The sequence below is a fragment of the Lepisma saccharinum genome, chromosome 5 (genome assembly GCF_977018435.1).
Source record: "Lepisma saccharinum chromosome 5, izLepSacc3.1, whole genome shotgun sequence".
Lineage (NCBI taxonomy): Eukaryota > Metazoa > Arthropoda > Insecta > Zygentoma > Lepismatidae > Lepisma > Lepisma saccharinum.
Genome location: NC_139233.1, coordinates 32185520 through 32203184, shown reverse-complemented (window position 1 = coordinate 32203184; position 17665 = coordinate 32185520). Strand labels below are relative to the sequence as shown.

Genomic DNA, 17665 nt, shown 5'->3' with positions numbered 1-17665 from the left:
AAATAAAAACCACAGAACATCAAACCAGACATTAAAGAAAATTTTTAAATTAATACGGACAATATTCGGTTAACAAATGTCCTCAAACTAATCTAACAATTTCGATTTTCTTTTCTATTCCATTTAACCAAGAGACAACAAAAAATTAGCAAATTACAACTAAAAATGTGTTTATACAAATCGTGTTTACCTGAAAATTCAGTTTATCCGAAAACATATATGGTAACTTTTAATACAGTCTCCGTCACTATTATCAATAGTCAATAGCGTACACAAGCAACTTCAATTGATTAATAATTATTTAGTACAGCATTGTAATGTCATTCACTGTATTTTGCATATTAATATATGTATTAATTGCATTTACTTACTGTCGTGGAAAGTAGGCAGCAACTTCAACATCATCTTGTCTGTCCGTTTGCCGATTAACTCAAACATATTAAATTCACGCAGCCTCGGATTTCTGTACACAAAATGGAGAAAATACATTACTAAATGAATATTCACAAAACAATATGTCTTACCTTCTCATGCTAATATGGATCTTGTTATTAACCCCCAGCATCCAAATTTGAGTTGTTTGTAACATAATATTTTTTCAAAACAATACTAGACTGTGAGATACACTTCTGTGTATGAGAGGGCGGGACAGTCAGTCAGAGGGTAGATGGACGCTCCCCCTGTCGATCTGTCCCTCACCTCTGCTGCCCCCCCTCTCCCAGAAAAGAAACGACATATGCTCTTTTAGCCCAAAATTGCTTTTTGTTTGATATTTAGGAGCATGCTAAATGTGAGTAAATAAAATAAAATATTTCCACCCCTTCTGCTTCCCCACTCACTCTTCTAGGTCCGTCACTGGCTTCCCCTGACATCCAAAAAAGAGCAAAAATCCAGGGTTGTTACAGGTCCAGGAACCCAAAAATTCTAATGGGTTCTATTTGGTTTCGCAACAGGACCAGAAACTTTTTTTCACAAAATTTCAATTTGGCCCATGTTGCGTATTGTTTCATTTCAATACGGAACTTGGACTGGATTGAAATTGATCCGGAAAAAGGTTCCTGTACTGTATTTACGTAAATTGATCCGAAGAAAAAGGTTCCTGGACAGAATTTAAATACTTTACAGATAAATAGGATCTTTTCGGTCCAGAACCCATTTACGCTTGCTGATTTTTCTCTCCTGGACCGGAATTGAACTTCTTTAAAAATTCATGGACCTTGAACAAGCCTGCAAAAATCTCTCGTCACATTTAAAATTAAAGTACCTACTTGCTTGGTTTCCAAGGCGTTAAATGATCGACATTTAAATTCGCCAGTTCGCGGGTTCGAGTCCTGGGCTGGGAATGGGTGTTCTTTGTATGTCCCTTCATCAGTTTCATCTAATCATCACTCATCATCACAGTCGCGATTGGGCAAAAGCGCCAGAAATGCGACGCTAAATAACAAACAATGCGAGAATTAAACTACCACCAATCCCCCACACTTAAAATAACAATTATTTTTTATCTAACTTACTTGTAAGCAGTAATCATGCCCTTTGATGTACAAAAATCCGATTGTCCCTTCCTTCATATATAAAATTAAGAAATCGCTGTAAAATACATACCTAACGGGAGAAGGAACCCACTTCCACCCACATACTTTCTAAAAAAAAGTATGTATTAAATTGTTATCTTCGGGGATAAATACTTGAAACCAAAAAGAGGGGATGCTAGCAACCAGAAATGGGGAACTCCCAGCCACCATCTAAAAAATATCACCCTTCATTATGTGAAGATTTGCATTCCTGATGCCACGCTGTCATTCTTTTTACAGAAAGCTGTCCCCATGAGACACAAGGCTATCCACCTCATGCACGTACCCGGACCTTTGAAATTCGTTTACTCCTGGGCTCAGAAGAAATTTGGTGAGAAAATCAGAAGTAGATTCATGGTAAGTACCCACATATTATATGTGGTTGGCTTAAGCATACTTCAGAAGTTATTAACGTAATCTGCACGATATCTTGATCATAATAACCCTTCTCGTTACATTACATGAAGCTTTTTATGCTTATTTCGAGCCAGAGTGAGAAATCATTGAAGACTGGTGGTGCGGCGAGGTTCTTAATATACACACACAAATTACATATATATGAATTATATGAGATATATATATATATATATATATATATATATATATATATATATATATATATATACACTACGTTATCATGCAAAAAGTCAATTATTAAATATTTAAATATACCGGGTGATCAGTTTGAAATGTCAGAAAAGTTAGATAGGTTAATGTACTTGTTGTAATATATGCAGAAAGGATGCAAGTTTTGAGGGAGTTCAGGTTTACAGACTTCAGCCATGTGGCTGTACTAGTGTGCATATATTGACACTCGAAAATTTCACATCCCATACGATACATTGTGCGCTGTTGTGGCGCGACCACTATATTTATCTACCATGAACGCTAGCGCCACGCGGCAGCAGTCTGTAAACCTCCACTCACTCGAGGCTTCCATCCTTTCTGCATATATTACAAGAAACTGCTCAGAGATACGTACATTAACCTATTGTACACAACGGTTTATATATAAAGTAATTAGTGTGATACTTTTAGTGTGATACTTTTACATAGCCTACACGAGATATTTATAAAGCTACAAATTCCAACTGAATAAAATGTTAAAAAATTGCAAAATAGCTGAAATGATTTCATCATGTATTGGGTTTTGCTTAGTTTATCCTTTCTACTATTATAAATCAATTAGATTTCATACTTACATTTGTCTTGCATTTTACTTCTACTTTTATTGTGCATATATTGGTTACTCGTGTAGATCTCTTAATGGTGTCTTGAGAGAGAGAGAGAGAGAGAGAGAGAGAGAGAGAGAGAGAGAGAGAGAGAGAGAGAGAACGTGCGCCACACTCACAAACGCATAGACAGGCATAATCCTTCGTTCTCCTTGTGAATTTCCGATATTTGAAATCAAAATTACATGCTTATCTTTGATGTTGCAACCCACCCACCCCTCCCCCGCAGGGAAATTTTTGGTGTTGGTGAGGAATCCCCCTCCCCCCACGATTTCGAACTCTGTTCCAAGCAGTGGCGCAGGAAAGGGGATGGGATACAGGGCTACATTGTACCTTCCCATTCTTTTAAAAGGACAATATACCCTTGGAATCAAATTGCACCCACTGTACCCTCTCTCAAATAAATTTGACAAACACAAGAGGATAGTGTTGAATGAATCTCATAGTAGTAAATATTACAAGTTTCTATTGTCTGTATTATCTGCTTATCAAATAGAATGTGAACTACCTACCGTAAACCTATTTTTTTACATTATGATATTACAGAGCATTCCCTGACATTCGCTACAAGACTCGGCTGCAAGCGGCCCGGCGTCAGCGCTTGTCGTTCCCGGTGAACGGGGTCCGCGACAGTCGGTCACTAGTCTGTTTTTTTTCGCTCTCCCTGCCTTCGCTCTCTTCCCCACCCCCCTTGTTGACGTTGCAGACTGTTACTTCGGGAAGAGGAATTGTGGATAAGTGCGATGACGTTTTGCAACGAAATTTCCTGGTGTTCCCGTTCCACATAGGACCACTATATTAAACCTCGTAAAAAAGTTGAGAGTAACAGGGTCAGTTCTGAATAAAAGTGGAAAGAAAAATTGCGAAATAAAGTATACAAAGACAAGCCGCACACCATCCGTGAGTTAAAAGAGAATATTGTACGAAAAATCGGGAGAATTACAGTAGACGAACTTGCATGTGTAAATGCCAATTTCCTTCGGAGATGCCAGGAATGTGTTGCAGCAGAGGGACATCATTTTCAACACCTTCTGTAGTCAAGGTTAGTACACAATATGAAAACTGTAATTTTAATAGCAGACTCTAGCGACTGTCGCGGACCCGTTCACCGGGGAAGACAAGCGCTGATGCCGGGCAGCTTGCCGCCGAGTCTCGTAGCGAATGTCAGGGAATGCTCTAGTTTAGTAGAGCAGTGCGGTGAAAGGGTTTAAAACGAATAAAAGATGGTGACGCTGAACTTTAATGTTGCTTCGTGTAATCGAACGAGGTCTCCAGGTTATCAGCCATGGGATTTTTTAAACCAAATAAAACTCATGAACATGTCAGAAAATGGATAATACTAAAAATACACTTTAGATATTTATTTTTTAAATTTAATGTTAAAATTTAGTTAAACTAAAAAATAAGGTGATACGAGGAACAATTGTGCGCTGTTCAGAATGCCACATGTTACTCACTCCCTCCACTTGCAAGCACACACACACACACACACATTATATATATATATATATATATATATATATAGGAAAGCTGGTAGAGGAGTCATAGTGGTGCAGGGACGTTTCGGATTTGGCGGGGGGAGGGGGTATAAAATTCACTTTTCGTATATCCATATTTTGTCGTATGTACAATGCACTAACTCACCAGGACAGCTGATTGAAGTTGGATTTATATGGAATAGCTACTACACGATTTGCGCAAACATTTTATTAATGTTGATACTTCACAGCACCTGACATACAGATACGTCAGTTCGGAAAGTGATGCATTAACATGTACGGAACTCTTTTCCGACGAAAAGTGGAGATACGACAAAAGAGTATTCAGACTGAGATATGTCTGAAACGTCCCTGCGCAACACTGACTCCTCTATTCCAGCTCTTTCATTACACGCTTCTTAATTATACAATCCTATCAAGCTAACCATATCCGCAATCTACTCTCGAAACCTGATATTTGATTATAAATATGTAAATTTATATGGCAAGGTAGAACGTACTGTACAACCCTCGTAGAACGTACTCACAAAATTATAACAGACAAGTTGTAAGGTGTCCGTTTTCAGTATGTCTATTTAGATTTATGTTTCTTTAAATCATCCACAAGTTCATTTAGTAGAAGTAATTTGTTCTTTAAATCATCCACAAGTTCATTTAGTAGAAGTAATTTGTTCTTTAAATCATCCACAAGTTCATTTAGTAGAAGTAATTTGTTCTTTAAATCATCCACAAGTTCATTTAGTAGAAGTAATTTGTTCTTTAAATCATCCACAAGTTCATTTAGTAGAAGTAATTTGTTCTAATTATTTTCCAGCTTCATGATTGCGTTGAAGATCTCCACAAGGTAATAGATCCCAAAATACTGCCAAAAGAATACGGAGGTGTTGTTCCGATGAAAGAGATGATTGGTAAGTGCTACTGTCCTCACGGCAATTAATACTATTAATTAATATTATTAATCAGTATCTCTCAATCTATTAATTTTATTGTACTTGAAAATTAAGTCAGAAATTTCCATATAAGTACGTAACTTGAAAATATATACAATATTAGGTATATTGATTGATTTGGTTGATTTTACTTCGTATTTCTGCGACATTTTCCTAATCGCGAAGATGAGGATGAGTGATGGTATGAAATTAATGAAGGGACGCTCGCCAAGAACACCCATGCCAAGACCGGGATTCGAACCCAGCCCTTGCGTCGTAGCGCGTTGAATTAACCATTTTTTTTCTTTTTCAGGAATCCCTAAGCGGTGGTTTCCCCTGTCAAGTTCTTTCAATTCCCTCACATTAACAGTTTTACACAATTCTCTATTTTCACATTTAGTACAACACAAACATCCAGGATTCGAACCTTGGACCCCTGGCGTCACACCGTGCTGTGCTAACCACTCCGCCACGGAGGTGGGCTGTATACAATATCACAGAAAACAGAATTCTGTTATCATGGTCGTCCAGGGAAGTCCTTGCAGGGAGTGTAAAGCAAGAAACTTTTTTTCCAAAAACAAAACTGTCCCCATCCAAAAACTACTTGAATTTGAAAATCTTGAATTCTTACGACAAATTTCTACCAGTCTTGTGTATTTATTTATTTACGACTTTCATTACGTGGTGAATTAAAATTTGCATTGCTTCTCTTTACTAATGTAATGAAATAACAATACAAATCTAAATATAATACAGTTTGTATACGCGGACACACAACACACCTACATAAAAAAAAGGCAAGTCTCTTGAATATTTCCGCTAGAAAACATAATCCAAACATTATGGTTTACCTAACATTAGTACAGCTACTTGAATAGGCGCTGTAATATTAGTAATAGTCGCTGGCCATTACTATCGGTCTAGGAAATAAAATTTTATGGTTCTAGCTATTTAACATGTGTAGTTTTAATTGTTTTTGTGTTGCGATTGGGGAAGAAGCTTGCATTTCTGAGGGTAGTTTGTTCCAGACATCTGTGGAAGTGACGATAAAAGAATTTGCTTCGAAAGTAAAGAGTTAAGTGATCTGGTGTTGGGCAGTAAAAGTCAGAAAAATGTGTCTCCTAAGCAACGCAATACGTTGTCTTGAAATGAGATTAATGTAGGAAAAATGCCATTTTCATCTGACCTTCACTTTCTACGGGGAGCTTCTCATCTTTCAGACAGCCACGTGACTATTAGTATATAATTATAGTATTAAACACGAGAGTACAGAATATTTTTTAAGGAGGATGCAACTGCTCAAGAAATATTCATCATCATTTTATCTCATTATTTCTCTCTTTCTTTTCATTGATGTGTGTTTGTTTGTGTGTGTGCGCATAATTGTTACTTTACTACAAATAATTTTGAAAATGTATGATGTAGGCAATATGGGTTGGCTAAGATTATTTCGCTGTGGGCTAGAGTCCGCCCTCACCCACCCGATGGTGACGCTTCTGCTGTAGCCAGCTGCCCCTTCTTTCATCAGACCCAATCTCCATGGGGGTCTATGGACAATAAATCTTTGCTAAAAACAATTTAAATTCAAAATTAGACACCGCCGTGAAAGCGGATAGACAATTCCAAGGAACCAACCAAGGCGTGTAAGAAAGTGATGGCGTATGCAGAGGAGGGGCTCATAAGGCTAGACCTGTGGTTCTCAACCTTTTTTCAGTCCGGGCCGGGACCCACCTTGAAGGATATTACATTTCATGGGACCCGTAAGCATGGGCGCCGACAGAATTACTTGTAGGGGCATGTACCCAACTATATTCATATTCTTGCTAACGTAGAGTACTTTAAGAGGCCCTATTTTACTCTTAATTTTAAAAAAATCCACACACTTCATTCTACAGAAATAAATATGAGATTTAAAAGACTAATTTACTCTTGTCTAACATCTAACTAAACACACATGCTGAAGTTGAAAACATTTTCTTCCCATTCTTTACTCACCGAACTAATGTGACGGTTGTGATAACGACCCCCGTTACCCTGCTTTTATTCTGGCCCTGGATTACTTCCCTTCTTTAATCCTTTCTATATCTCTCCCTGGGTGTCTCGCGAGCAGAGTAACGCCGGAGTTACGAAAGGGGGGGGGGGGTTAAACATAAACATTTATATTTTTAGTCCCTAGGCTCTTTAACAAGTACAGAAAGTGAATGAGTTTGAGTTGTTGTTTTAAGTCCACTTTATGCACAGTAAGGCTAATCGGGACTGGACCTACAGTTTAAAGTGGGATCCGAACCACTTGTGCCTCCACCGGGTACAGAGGGCTGCACAACGGCCAGAATCGCTTACTAGGCCCGCCTGGTTGGTCGGGCGGGCGAGTAAAACTATATACCTGGGTTTTGACTAGTGATGGGCATTAGTCGACTAATATTAGTCGATTAGTCGATTATTAAAACCATCGAAAAAATTATCGACTAATATTAGTCGAATTAGTCGTTCGACTAATATTAGTCGAATTAGTCGTTCGACTAATATTAGTCGAATTAGTCATTCGACTAATATTAGTGGAATTAGTCGTTCGACTAATATTAGTCGAATTAGTCGTTCGACTAATATTAGTCGGATTAGTCGTTCGACTAATATTAGTCGGGAACATTCCGACTAATATTAGTCGAAATGACCGAACATGTCTCATTTCCAGACGAACAATCGACTACTTGAGCAGAGGGCTTATTGTCAAGAAGGGAAGCAAAGCAGGTAGGTATTTCTTGGAAAGGTCAGTGACTGGAATCTTTTATCCCTTGATGCCGCGACAGAGCTGGTATGCAAAGGGAAAGCTGACCCTGCTGTAGCTCTATCCCCCCCTACCTCCAGGGGGCGATGCCTACCGTCATTCATGTCGCTATTTTTGTTTTCTCTGAAGGGATACACATTCATAGTTCCGAGAGTTTCTTGGTATTCACAGGCCAGTGCACATTGTTGGTGCAAGAAAGACACCGCAACATTTTAAAAGCAAAACTATCCATTTCTGACCTTCAGATGGATTAGAGGGTTTATGATAAATGCATTTTACTGGAATGGAAATATTCTTAAACTTAAAAAACCGGTCGAATATAAGAAGAGAGTTTACAATCCACCAGCTCTGATGCAAGGTAAGGTAAAATTAATTTAATTAAAAATAAACATTAATTATGTTCGTGGGGCAAATACTAAAATATACGCTGTCCAGAACGATCTCAAACTTGCTGCAGTCGCTAAATGTTAATTTACCTTTCTGCCCCTTATGGGGTACAAATTTGCCAGCAACATCGGTGGCAGAGCGCGCAGGGTGGTTCATTCACATTCATCACGCCTTTTACGGCTCCGGGTTCGAATCCTGTGGTGGACATGGGTGTTTCTTGTAAGTTTCCACTCATCCATTTCCTGTAATCACAATTCATTCTCATCATCCCGATTAGCCTAAAGAGGCATAAAAGCGATGTAAAATGAGGATAATAATAAAGAAAGATAGAGGATGTATGTCACTTTGGGTAACCACGACGATGAGGACGAATTGATCAAAAAGAACATCCATGTTCAGCCTAATACTCAAGGGGTGGGGCAATGGGGTCATTTACCCCCTCCAACTATGAAATGTTTTAATATGAAGCTGTAAAACCTACGAAAATAACATTGACGATTTTTCAGATTTTGCAAGAAATTCGATTTTATTCTTGCATAAATGAATGGGTTGTTCGCGAAGCGAGATAGGCTCCAGGACTCTGCAGTCTACAATATTTGGTTATTTTATAATTTTAGTATTATAACCTTTAAAGGTTTAATTGATGCATATCTATCAGACGCCCGGATTCAGCCCAGAGTGTCCTTGTTTTAAATCCCCGTCCCGACTTTCTTCGAACTGCATTCACGATGAAAAAATGTCTTTTCTTTCATTTAATTATTTATTGAAATTTCCAGTACAGCCGAAGCCATTTTAAACCGGAAAGAAACAACAGTAAAAAGTACACTGGTGTTAAAACGAACACATTAAACACTAAACAAGACCAAACAATTAAAAAAATATAATAAAGAAAAGAAAATAAACAAAATATAAATAATAAACAAGACAAGACAGTACCAAGGTAAACAGATTATTTACACAATGCATTACTTATGTACAATGTTTTTCAAGTTGGTGATAAAAGACGAATATGCAGTGAATATATCTACTTGGTTTGAGATGTTGTTGAATTGTTTCGGTAGCCTTTGGAATATTGAACGTTGTATGAGCGAGAGTCTGGGCGTTGCAGTGTGGAAAGTTTCCTTGCTCCGTGTTTTATGTCTTTATGTCTGGGCACTCTGAGGGAGAGTTCGTGGAGTTCAGACATGCTCTTCATTATAAGTATCATTGCTATCACATACTTAATTTAAAAATATATCATTTTCTATACATCTAATTATCATGATTGGTTAATTGATAGTCAAACATAGATGGTTTTGATTGATTGATTGATGTTTTGCACAGAAAGGCTAATCGGGACTGGACCTACAGTTTACAGTGGAATCGGAACCACTTGTGCCTCAACCGGGTATTGAACCTTGATTACAAGGCAAAGACGCTACCACTGCGCCATCGGGGAGGCCCTCAAGCATAGATGGGATTGGGTGCCAAAACTTGAGGGGAGGGGGAGGATTCTATCTTGATTGACAAGGCTTAACACTATGAAAGCATAATATTTCATCTCGCAATCGTCGCATTAACGCATTGACGCATCAGATCACGAAACCAGTTAGAGCGACACATGATCTTTGGACGCAGAGAATTATTTTTTTAAGTAAGTACTTCGCAACATTAGTAAATTTTCTCACATTTAATATTAGTCGAAATAGTCACACGATTAATTTCAGTCGAAATCGACTTTATTTCCGACTAATATCAGTGGAAATCGAACACAACTGATTCTGATTCCGTTTCCAGACGAAGCGTAGACCACTGAAGTAGAGAGGGCTTATCGCTAAGAAGTGATGCGAGGGAGAATGGCCTAGGTGTATTTAATTTCTTGGAAAGGTGAGCGACTGGAAAATTCCGGTACCGCCTCACAGCATGCCAAATTGAAAGCGAAAGGTGCCCCTGCTGTAGTCATTCATGTGGCTATTTGTTGTTTACAATGGTGTCTTTTCTCAAGAGATACGCTTTCAGGACTTGGAGAATTTCTTGGAATTCAAAGACCTAACCATCCCTAGGTATCATTAGTGGTGCAAGAAAGATATCGCAATATTTAAATCTCAATGTATGGCCTTCATGTGAACTACAGATCTTATCTTAAAAGCATTGTACCGTAATGAAAATATTCTTAAACTTAAAACTAATGTCAAACTTAAGAATATAGTTTAAAATCAACCAGTTCTCACGCAAGGCAAGGGAAAATTAGTTTTAATAAAAATGAACACTAATTATGTTCTTGGAGCAAATACTAAACTTTACGCTGTAAAGTACAATCTCAAACTTGCTGCACTCGCTATAATACAACCTTGTATGTTGATCTTCACTTTGCGCTGAGTGGCCATTAACATTATCCGCCAATCACGACTCCGGGTTCGAATCCTTTCATGGGAGTGTTCCTTTGTAAGTTTCTACTCATTAATTTTCTTTAATCACCATTTATTCTCTCTTTGTCCTGATTAGCATAAAGAGACAGAAAAGCGACTAAAAATTTGGAAAATTATAACGAAAGACATAGGATTATTTACTGCAGAAACTTGTAACAAATAATCATCAGGTATGAGTAACGTTCTTTCAAGTTGTTTCATTATTGCTGTTTCACTACACAAAATAGGCATTTTACATTATGATATTGCTTCTAAGTTGTAAACCTTATTTTAGAACCGGAAAGTAATCATTACTTGAGAGAGGACCTCCCACATGGCGCAGTGGTAGCGTCATTGCCTTGTAATCAAGAGGTCCCGGATTCGATACCCGGTGGAGGCACAAGTGGTTCAGATCCCACTTTAAACTGTAGGTTCAGTCCCGATTAGCCTTAGTGTGCATAAAGTGGACTTAAAACAGCAACTCATTACTTGAGAAGGGTGTATTGAAGCCTCTTATAGTATTCGAATTTTTATTTAGAGTCGCTTTTCTACCACTTTTGAGTAAACACGACGACGATGATGAGTGACGATTAAGAAATTAGTGAATCGAAACTCACAAAGAAAGCCATGTAGATCCGCGTAATCAAGGGGCGATGAGGGCATTTACCCCTTCGAATTATGAAATGTTTTAATGTGATGCTATATAAAACCTATCAAACTAATTGACGAATTAATTTTATTTCGTCCTTGCATAAATGAATGGGTTGTTCGCGGAGAGAGGCAGGCTCCAGTTTCGCAATACTCTGGTAAATTTTCTCAGGTGTAATATTTCGACTATAATGCACAAATCAATAACAACTAATGTCTTACTTTTTTGTTTCATACCGAAAAAAGGCTTACTGTCACAAATAAATTATGTTTGTCGTTTTAGTCTATTCAATTTCAACTTATTCGCTAGTATTTCATTCATCCTAATATTGCACCAAAGGCAGTTTACATCGTAATAAATAATTTTTAACTGATCAGAACTATATTTTTAAAAGCTTCACATAATGGTCACACCCCTTTAAAAATTTCGACCAATATGTGTTGGAAAGTATGGGAGCAAGAACTCGCCTCCACTGTTGATTAAAGGAAATTTGAAAACACTGTTAAGGAATACAGTACTATTAGAATACTATTAGAATACTTCTAAGAATATATGTAAACATCAAACATGAAGCTGTACGACGTATGCGAGGTATCTATCAGTGAGATTGATTTGTTCCGTTACTTTAGATTTTAATGTAGCATCTCTATAATTGTATGTCTAACTGTAATACTACTATAGTAAAGTTATCGGTCACATCGGACACTCCAACAAACAACATTTCGCATCTTTTCTTTGTTCCAATTAGGATTTGTCCCCCCCCCCACCCAAGACACATGATAATTCCCGTCTATGGGCCTGCCTATGTCTTCTTTACGTCTTTATTTGAAGCCGGAACCTTGATGGTGACTGACATCGTGAGTACACAACTCAACGTTTCGGGCCACAGAGACTGTTCTCAATGTTCTCATGCGTGACCTTGTAATGAAGAGATCCCGGGTCTATTCTCTGTGCGCCTACACACACACACACACACACACACACACATATATATACATATATATATATATATATATATATATATATATATGTGTGTGTGTGTGTGTGTGTGTGTGTGTATAAACATTCGTTTATAAACAGTCCAATTTAGCCTGGCTCAGCTCAGCACAAGAGTGGAGGAATTTGAAAATAATAAGAAAAATATATAGTTCCACTTTGACTAATATTTGTCGTTAACGACTGATTCGACTAATATTAGTCGAAAGACTAATTCGACTAATATTAGTCGAACGACTAATTCGACTAATATTAGTCGAACGACTAATTCGACTAATATTAGTCAAACGACTAATTCGACTAATATTAGTCGAACGACTAATTCGACTAATATTAGTCGAAAAAGTAGTCGACTAATTTTTTCGACTAATTAGTCGATATTTTGTTTCGACTAACGACTAATTAGTCGATGGTGGAAATTAGTCGATGGTGCCCATCACTAGTTTTGACCCGTCAAGCATCGAAAGCCCACGGGTAACTGGAAGGCCTTGCAAGACGAAGCTTGCTTATCTTCAGCGAACGCTCATTCCGGTTTTGCACAGTCTCCAGATATATGAGTCACGCAGTCACCGTTGCCAACTTTTAGATTCGAAACTGTTCTAGGAGCACTTAAAATGTTCATCACTTTTATCAATTTGAAATTCCAGACATTTATTCCTTGCTAGAAAACATTTGTATCGCTCACACCCAGTGGCGGCGATTGGGTTCCAAAACTAGAGGGCCAAAGTGCAAATGTACGGGGGGGGCAAGGATAATTAATTTCCCTTGGTACATGAGGTTAGCGTGGTGCAAAAGTAGCAAAAAGTTGGGGGGGGGGGGCAACTGCACTCTCTCGGCCCCGCCCCTAATTGCTGCCACTGCTGACACCTGTACAGGAGTACGAACCAAGTTTCGCAAAAAGTGCCATCGTAAATACTTTGGAACTTTGTGTGACTGGTGGTTGTTCTACATTATACTTTTTTGGGGGTGCTCCCCTATGGCGAAGTGGTAGTGTCGTCGCCTTGTAATCAAAGGGTACCAGGTTCGATACCAGGTGGAAGCACATGATGGTTCGGATCCCACTTTAAACTATAGGTCCAGTCCCGATTAGCCTTATTGTGCATAAATTGACCAAATAAATGAATCAATCAATCAAACAGATTTTCTCTCTGGTGTAATTTTGCCAATTCAATATCCGAATTAGTTGCTCAAGATCCCCCCCCCCCTGAACACTAAGGCACGATGGTCCATAAAATGGAACATAAAATCAGAATTTGCATTATAAAAGGTTTTTGAATATTGTCATCTCTTTCAACAAATCGTCGTTCGCTAGTGTTGTTGCTACTTATCTTGTTCTCAGACCGCATTGATAGTAATACGATACAAAATATAATTGTTAGCTTGTATTTTCACACGGGTGCAAATAACAGGCAATGCTATTTACACATTTCAACAAACAAACAACGTAAAAATGAAACCGACAGAAGATTTACGATTTCAAGACCAGAAAGGTGACATAAAATGAACAAGACACACAAACCTATTTCAAGACCATCGAAACAAATTTAGAAAATATGTGGTAGTTGGTTTGACATAATAATGACACTAATTTGAGAAGTTACAAAATCTTAGGTGCAGTGGCTTAGCAACATATCGCGAGGTCCTGGGCGAGATTTGAATGCAAGGCCCCATCGTTCTTTAAGTTTGAAATATCAATGTAAATCGATACACAGTCATCAAGGAAACGTCAGCAAATTATCATATTTATATAATAGCCTACAATAATAATTAATTTCTGACGAAAATTATATTTAATAGTACGCGACAGAGAAATTTACACTTGGCAGAGCTACAGTAACACGCTGCTGGAATTTTCATTAACCAAAGTAGTAGTAATAGTACGTTTTTTAAGATGTTCTTTAGGCAGTAAGATAACTGAAATATCCTTAAGTGTGCTAAACTTTTTTTTTAAAAAATCAGAAATACAAAGTAAGAATCTTGAAATATAACCTATATATTATTTAATAAGTCGTTCTTTGTTTCCTCATTTCGAAGTTTGTAGGATGTAAATGTCACAAACCATGGTTTAAGTAGAAAATATGGAAGGACGCACATAAAATGTCAGTGCTTGATAGAGCGGGGGGAAGGGAGTGCGCTAAATCACAATCCTGTCTAGGGGCCCAATGTATCTACCTACAAGCTCTTCTACACAATCGGTTTCAACATCAGCAAATCTTAAAACGATAGTCATTTGCACAATAAATGTGAAATGTTTGGTGTAATCAACTGATACAGCTAATTTGACTTTTTTTTAAATTAGCAATTTTGACTTTTTTTAATTAGCAATTTTGACTTTGTTGCACATAAATTGTGCCAGTTAACTTTGAATTTTAGGACTTAGATGATAATAATAACTGTGAATCTCATTTTGTTGTTACGTCTTAATGTTCTTGTAATATTAAATATTTGACGCAGTGGCGTAACAAAATCGTAAAGTACGCGTCCGCAAGAAATAAACTTGGGTCCCTCAAGTACAGTCAGCTTCTTCCAGGAAATTTACGTAATTGCTTAGAATGGCTGGCTGTGACTGCACTTACATTAATAACTATACAAATCGATGCTCTAACTCTGAATTTTCACATATTACAACATATCTTTCTTTGACATTTATGTATTCAAAAGAAGAAAATACAAATACTTACTTATCCCTTCCCCCAAACAAAAGGCGGTACAGGATACAGAGAACACTGGAAGTTAGTGTAGAGCTATCAAGGAGAAGAAACTTTCCTAAAGCACTTGATTTCAGATTTAAGCACATTCCTGAAACATAGAACTTGATCAGGAAATTCGGAAGATAAATCATCTTCGTGCCCGTTACAGAGGGCAATAGCTGCGTCTGAAGTTGTAGGAACGAAGGAAGAACTGCTAATATTATCCATACAGTTCTTGAGTTTAAAATACCAGAAGCATTTAAATGCCCCATACTTTGCTCCGTGGCAGTTTGAGGTACTTTACCATTAACATATTAAAATCGGGTAGGCTATGCAAGGTCACGACACAGAAGAAAAATGGATAAAATTGTCCAAGCAATTTTTGCGTTGATGTTTCACATGAGAAATTAGAATTATTTTGACTTTTTCGGGGCCCCTTAGGCTTAGAGCTCCCGCCCGCCTCTGATTTGACGTATTCATTCAAATTATAACGTTAAACTAGAATATAAAGCCAGTTAAAAATGTCTTAATTTTATTGCCCACAAAAATTAGCCTTTTCTATCTTTCTCACTTCCATTTATTACGTTTTTCGTATCAACCTCATAGGACGCGAGGCCCAGGGTGGTCGCCCACTTCGCTCACCCCTTGCTACGCCAATGATTCTACAACCTCAAGGCACCTGCGCCTAGCAGAAATTCAAATATTTCCATGCGTAGTGAAATATAATGGCCGTTGGCAACACTGACAGTAGTGCTCGCCGTCTACCTGCAAGAACTACATCGAGTCTCACGGGTCTTCTTAAGACCCGGGTAATAGAAAAACCTGGCAGGCATCGAAGCCTGTGCAACACTGTGACGTGAAGCTCGCTTGCGCGATGTCGAACACCTGGGCTTGATGTGCGTGTTGCATATTATTATAGGCGCGCCTCCTCGCAGACGGGTTTTCTCCGGGTATTGTGCAGGCCTCTGACCGGGTATCGAACTACAGAAAGTGAAGAACAACTGGTTAAGAAGCAGTACTAAAGCTCTAGGAGTTAATTCAGCAAATCAAAACATTATCTTGGAGAATTACATGGATTTATTATATGTCTTTTTTTACATACACATTTAAATAGCATTTCCAAATGTGCATTGACCAAATTAGATAAATTCCGTAAATCAACAAACGGCGGCCTAACCATTGGTACTTTCACTTAAGCCCCTTTCACACGGAAATGGATTTCTAGTAGGAATACCCTAGTTGGCGCTGAACTAACTTTGTAGGTAGTTGTAATTGCTACTTGCTTTCCTCGACTGAATTCTGTGGAACAACCAATCAGAGCAAAGTTTCGCCATGTGAAGATAATCTGTGAGTGTGCAAAGAAGCGCTTTTGTCTGTGGTTTCCGAGTGGTACTCCAGCAATGTATAACGTATACAGCATCAAAGGCGCGTAGAGTTACACCATCTATGCTGAGTGCACGGTGTTTACATTTGAAACAACTAAAATATTCGTCCATACGTGTACAGTAAACGTTGTAAAGTATGTATTTACGCAGCGCCATTGTTTTGTACCTAATAAAGTTTTATACGAAAAGTTATTCCTCTCGGTTGAATAGTTATCGGCTTTTAAAAATGTGAAGTGATACATTGTTTACATCTCACGCGGCCGCCATTACAACTTCCCTCGTATGGGAATAAAAGCCTATCGACAAGTACGCTGATAAGTATCGTGTGAGGCGAAAACTAGCAAATTGGTAGCCAGTCCAGCGCCAACTAGGCCATACCTACTGAAAATCCAGTTCCGTGCGATGCGGGCTTAACACAGAGTTAGCCTAACGGCCGTTTCCTTACGCAGCATCCTTCTTCAGCCATCTAGGCATTATGATGCGACTCGGCAATATCTTACAAATGATTGATTGATTGATTTAGCGTTTTAAGTCCAGTTTATGCACAGTAAGGCTAATCGGGACTGGAAACACAATTTATAGTGGGATCCGAACCGCTATGTGCCTCCACCGGGCATCGACGGCTTGATTACAAGGCGACGACGCTACCACTACGCCATCGGGGAGGCACTATTATTTTCGGTTAAGAAGCGTGCAGTGTGCAGGCGTTTAAAAAATAGAACAAACTTTTATTATAACATTATATATCTTTTGGCCACGACTTTAATCATGTCTGGAACCGAATCCCTTTAAAAAGAAAATCGTTAAAAAGACTCGGGAAGTGTGAGAGAAAGTTGTAGGTCCCAAAGCAGAAAAAAATGTGTTCGCTATTAGGAAACAACCCTTAGAGGATATTCCTGTTCAGGCAGCAAGTGTTCGCAACAATTAGGACTGTTCGCAACTAGGGCTGTTCGCAATTAGGACGACACCATTTATAGTCGGGGTGGAAGTCCGTGGACGTTTACCCCGTAGCATTGGAAATTTCCTCATCAACGGTCTATATTATTGACAGCTCCTCCAAAGGGGAAGTTATGAATTGGGGAATCTAACATCCAGCACAAGCATAATCAAATAAGTACATTTACATACATGCAAAAACATAAAAATACACTT

General features: G+C 38.3%; 2 protein-coding genes across 4 annotated transcripts in view; one reads left to right on the top strand and one right to left on the bottom strand.

The window, feature by feature from the left end:
- Window positions 1–17665, bottom strand: part of LOC145987750 (palmitoyltransferase ZDHHC3) — a 150134-nt gene that overhangs the window by 125221 nt on the left and 7248 nt on the right. The window contains exon 1 of one of the 3 annotated variants that reach the window (XM_083122416.1): window positions 372–422. The exons of 1 other annotated variant lie outside the window; for it this stretch is intronic. The gene's annotated coding sequence lies outside the window, so the exon portion shown is untranslated. Of the gene's footprint in view, window positions 1–371; window positions 423–17665 lie in introns of those variants that run through there. One more of the 3 variants, XM_083122418.1, reaches the window with a different exon arrangement.
- LOC145987749 (clavesin-2-like) overlaps window positions 1–17665 on the top strand; it is a 71245-nt gene that overhangs the window by 50359 nt on the left and 3221 nt on the right. The window contains exons 6-7 of the mRNA XM_083122413.1: window positions 1815–1931; window positions 5120–5213. Of these exons, the coding sequence (XP_082978539.1) occupies window positions 1815–1931; window positions 5120–5213 (211 nt within the window). The remainder of the gene's footprint in view (window positions 1–1814; window positions 1932–5119; window positions 5214–17665) is intronic.